At 47.0% G+C, this 5,280-nt stretch overlaps 1 protein-coding gene across 5 annotated transcripts in view; it reads left to right on the forward strand.

Annotated features, from left to right (window-relative positions):
* The first annotated feature begins 1,677 nt into the window (after nt 1-1,677).
* LOC125449948 (ras-related protein Rab-7a-like) overlaps nt 1,678-5,280 on the forward strand; it is a 47,256-nt gene continuing 43,653 nt past the window's right edge. For 3 of the 5 annotated variants that reach the window (XM_059643147.1, XM_059643148.1, XM_059643151.1), the window contains exon 1: nt 4,540-4,651. In XM_059643147.1, coding sequence (XP_059499130.1) covers nt 4,582-4,651 — 70 coding nt within the window. In that variant the 5' untranslated portion in view covers nt 4,540-4,581. Of the gene's footprint in view, nt 1,957-4,539; nt 4,652-5,280 lie in introns of those variants that run through there. The other 2 variants (XM_059643150.1, XM_059643159.1) reach the window with 2 other exon arrangements.

Below are 5,280 nucleotides of genomic sequence, written 5' to 3' on the forward strand. Positions count from 1 at the left end.
AAGAACTCTCTGGTGTTTCTGAACACTTCAATTTCTGCATTATCCTTCCCCACTGTGAGGAAAACGTTTGGGTCTTCACGACCAGTTCTGATATGGATTTACAAATTCTGCTCTGCTTTCTTGCCAATGCCTGAAATCTAATTGAAAGTGCAAGACACAGAAAGTATCAGAACATTATGGGTTGGACCATTTAAGAATTTATTTAATTGCAAAACAAAGCACTGAAAAAATTCTTCCATGGGATTTCAGCATTGTAGGCTAGACTGAAGTTGCTGTCCATCCTCAATTACCCCCTGGAGAAAGTGGTAGCAAGCTTCTTCAACCACTGCATAGGGGATATGTAACAAGGCAGTTCTGAGCTTTTGACCCGGTGATAGTAAAGAAACCCCCCAGTGTAGTTCTGAATCCAAGAAGGCCACTCAACCACTGCCTTATCAACCACCTTCAATGTTCACTCCCTCCTCAACCAATACAGAGGGGCAGCAGTGTGTACCATCGACAAGATGCACTGCGACTCTCCATAGCAGCACCTTCCAAACCTACCACCCCCATCCCCCAGGAAGGACAAGGGGTAGCACCAGCCCCTGCAAGTTCCCCTCTGAGCCTGTCACTATCCTGACTTGGAATGATATGGGCAGTTCCCTCAATGTCACCAGGGTGAGAATCCTGGAACTCGCTCCCTTACGGGGGCACTGTGCAAGGTCTCCCAACACCACACAGTGACTACAGTGGGTCAAGAAGGCAGCTGACCACCACCTTCTTGAGGGGGCACTGAGGCAGGCAAGTTGAGGCAATGCAGTCAATTTCCACCAAGTGTGAACTTAACGGAGACCTACTGATCCTATGCAGAAATGTTTTCCTAGCTTGCAAAAAACTGGGAAGTACTTCCCTTAGTGGGAGTTTGCTCATGGGATCAGGGTTGGGGAGATTGGAGATGATGGGATCGATGTGAAGGGACAGTCCAAGAGGTCCATTCAACCCCTTTCCCTGTGCCTGTTAAGACAGGAAGAGGAGGCCATTCACCCCCCTCCTTTAACATGTAACACAGGAACAGAAGGTCACTGAGCCCCCTCCTCAAGTCTGTTACACAGTAACAGGAGGAGGCTGTTCAGCTCCCCCCTTCAGCCTGTTACACTGGAACAGGAGGCCATTCACCCCCCTCCTGAAGCCTCAGTACTGATCCACACTGTGAACATGCCCTCAGCAGTGTTTTGCTGTCCCAGCTCTGATACTCTGAGGCACTCCCTCGGTAGGAAAATGGGAAGGTGAAGATTAAATAAAAACCTGATAAATTAAAAACACATCATCGCAAAATGACACACATGAGAGGGGGAAGAAACCCATCAGGTCATAGGCACGAACTGGGGCCTCGTGTGGTAGAACGATTAGGCGAGAATTGTAGTAAAGGAATTGGGTCTGACAATAGCATGGTAAATAATTTGGATAAATTTCACATCCCCCCTTCTCCTTCTAACCTGGTTAAGAAAATGGAGAAATGTTTTGTCAACTACAAGCATTCCTGTTGACCCCACCAAACAAACTTCGTAATCTCATGAGAAGCCTGTCACACAAATGGTTGTTGTGTTCTCCTTGGCTGATGATTCCACCCATCTCATCTAACTGTTTGTTGCTGATAAGGCCTTTATCTGATCAGAGGCCATAGTTGGCTCATACATGCAGTAGAAATCTGAACAGTCATTTTCTACATTTCTTTCTCTCTCTCTCTCTCTCTCCCCCCCCACCCTTTCTCTCTCCCCAACCCCCACTCCTTCAGGGCCAAAACCTGATCATCTTTTGAGTGTTAAACACATCCCTCCCATTCCACTCACACTGGCTTTCCAAACCTCTCTTGTTCCTGCCTCCACATGTCTCTCTTTCTTCCAGGCACAAGAAAGATCGAAGACAGCGCACAAGACTGGAGTCCTTATGTGTAAATTCCAAGTCGCTGCCACACAGGTACATTCAGTAACTACAAAGACAAGCATTCTCCCAAGAGAGAACAGAGTATAATCATCAAGGAGTTTTGCTCCGATTGTATAGGGTGTTACTGGGACTCCTTACTGAAGGACGGATAGACTTGTGCTGGAGGTAGTTCAGACAAGTTTCACTTGGCTGGGATGAAGGAGTCTGTCATCCAAGGAGACGTTGAGCAGGTTCAGCCGACTACCCCATTGTCAAGATGATCACTTTGAAAGGTATTATCCTGAGAACAGGGTGCTTGACAGATTGGGTGCTGAGAGGATGTTTTATGCCATGTACAGACAGGGAAATCTAAAACAGGGGAAATGGTTTCAGAATAAGGGGGTCTCCCACTGAAGACGGAAATGAGGAATTTCTTCTGTCCAAGTGTGGGGAATCTGTGGGATTCTATCCCCCACAGAGAGTACTAGGGGCCAAGTTAGTGAATCTATTCAAGGCTGAGTTTTGATAAGACAGTGTGGAGAGAGCTTTACCCTGTATCTAACCTCATTCTGTCCTAGGAGTGTTTGAAGGGGACAGTATGGAGATGGCTTTACCCTGTTTACAAGCCTATGTTGTTGTGGGACTGTTTGATGGGAACAGTGTAGAGAATGCTTCACTCTCTGTCTAACCCTGTGCAGCCTTGGGAGCGTTTGATGGGGGAACGGTGCAGACGAATCTTTTACTCTATATCTTACCCCCTGCCGATCCTGTCCTGGGAGTTTTTGATGGCAAACGTGCAAGGAAAACTTTCCTTTTGGTTTAAAAGAGTACAGTGGAAGGGCTTTACTCTCTATCCAACACTGTGCTGGGAATGTTTTCCCCTCTGCTGACCACCCCCAATGAACACACTGCACATTGTTCATGGGATCTTGCTTTGTACCAATGCCTTACAGCTTCAGATGCAAGACAAGAAATGAAGCTCCTTTCCTGAATCTCTGCCTTCTTTCTTGAGATTCTCTCTCATTTTGCGTGGCTTATTCTGTTGTCTCGATCTACTGTAAGTCTCCTGTTTCTCTGCCTTTCACCATAATGTTTCGTTTCTGTCCACCAATCAGAGTGCCTTCAGTACGAGCCTCCACAATGCTCACCAGTTCTTGCTCACGTGCTCGCAATCTGCAAACAGAGCTGGAAGGATCTGTGCTGAAGAGATAAGGTTGTTTCTGAGGAATTGGTCTTCTGCTGAAGACATCCAGAAACTGCCTCACGCCCAGAACTCAGAAAGCTAGAAGTCGTCTCAATGGAGTGGCCAGACTTAACCCTGTCATGCCAGCTAAACTCTGGAGCTGCAGTAACCGTTACCTTCTCTGGTGTGAAGCTGAGAGAAAAGGAGCATTCATTTTCTCATTCAAAGAGATGGTGGCATAGCGTTGGTAAAAGTCAGTCCAGGACCCCAGGCCCATGTCCTTGGGGCCCTGGGTTCAAATCCTACCATGTCAGATCGTGAAATTTAAATTCAATAAAAGTCAAATCTAATGATGACTGTTGATTGGCTTCGAAAAGCCAAGAAAAGGAAATCTGCTGTCCTTACCCAGCTTTGGTTACACATGACTCTTAACTGGCCTCTGGGCAATTGGGGATGAGCAATAATTACAGGCAGTAGCTAGTAATGTCCACATCCCTTGAACCAATGAGGCTAATAGAGTGGGAGAGGGAAGGGTAGTGGCCACATCACTGGTATGGTCATCTTGCTCTCCCATTTAGATCCCATCACTGCCTCCTGCACATTAATTTCCCTACTGGGCTGGCGTTGCATAGGTGCCACAAACATTTCCTGCCTTTCAGGAGAGTGGCAGTGTCACTAGAATAGTAATGCAAGGCCTGGGTTGGTGCTCTGAGGATGTGGCTTCAAATTCCAATATAGCTGGCCAGTGAGATTCATGAAATCTGGAATTGAGAGTGTCAGTAATAGCAACTGTGACTATGCTTATCCATGGTCACTAATGCCCCACAGGGGAAGGAAATTGGTCATCCTTATCCAGTCTGTGCCTACATGGGACTCCAGACACCACACAGCAATGCAGGTGACTCTCAATAGCCCTCTGAGATAGCTGGACTGCAACAGCTCAAAAAAAGTGAAGGGGAAACTGGGACGTGACAATAAACACTGGCCTTGCCTGAAACACAGATTTTGCATTCTGGGGGTGGGGGCAGACAGGAAAGTGAAGCAACGGGTCCCTTCTGTGCTTTATGACTGTGACGTTGAAGCCACAATCAGATCAGCCTTGATCTCACTGTATGGCGGAATAGGCTTGAGGGGCCGAAAGGCCTTCGACCCCCTTAATGTTAAAGGATTTCTGTCAAATCTGCACTTGTACTTGGGGCCTTGCTCAAGGTCCAAGCCAGAATGTTAAACAAGGGGAGTGAAGTGGAAGAGCTGTTCATGTCCAGGGTGGGAGTCCTGGGACAGTGCAGAGAGTGGGGGAGAAACCGTTTCCGCTGGTGGAAGGATTGAGAGTCAAAAGATCGGCCAAAAAAGTGTTTAACTTGCAGCCAATGGTCTTGAATGTGCGCGGAGAATGCAGGGGAGGAGGCAGGAGGTTTTTGAAAAGGAACTGAATCATTAATCTGAGGAGGAAAGACACGCAGAAGCAAGGGTGTGAGAGGGGTAATGGGGACTGAATGATCTGTCCATGTGGGAGACCCTGCAAAGGCAAGACAGCAGAGAACAACTGTGCGGAGACTTTCCGAGGTACGACCTTTGACATGAAATCTCCCTCATTATTTCGCAGGGCAGAGAAGGGAATGATTTTTTTAAAAAGTGAAACGAACTGAGGGCGATGCTGCTAGTGCAGAAATTAATAAAGAGCGGGGCCACTCAAATTTTGAAGTCGAACAAGAAACCGTATGAAGCTTTCTGAAACCAGAAAGGAACTATTAAGAGACTTCAGTGGGTGTCACACTTGAAGTGAACTCTACTGAGAATCAGAAAATGGAATTAGCGAGAGATTGTTTACAAAATTGACTCAAAATAGTGTTATCTACTGTTTGCGAAAAAGATCCCCCATGTTATTTGCAGCCCAGAAAGTAGCCAGAAAATGTCTAAATGGGGCAGCAGAGCAGAGGACTGTAGGTATACAAGTCCCTAAGAGAGGTGATGCAGGTTGGGAAGGCCATGCAAATGCAAAAAGAAGCAATCAACCTGGATATACTGAAACTCGGAACCAGAACAGTACAGCTACAGGCCGTTAGCTCCATGCCAGCTCTTCACTCAGTCACCTCTGGAATGCGCTTGCTCTCTCTTCCGTTAAGAGTCTTAAAACCTGACCCCTGACCAAGCCACTTGTCCTCCATTATCTCCTCTCCTCTTGCAACTCAGGG

The sequence above is a fragment of the Stegostoma tigrinum genome, chromosome 49, assembly GCF_030684315.1.
Source record: "Stegostoma tigrinum isolate sSteTig4 chromosome 49, sSteTig4.hap1, whole genome shotgun sequence".
NCBI classification, from domain to species: domain Eukaryota; kingdom Metazoa; phylum Chordata; class Chondrichthyes; order Orectolobiformes; family Stegostomatidae; genus Stegostoma; species Stegostoma tigrinum.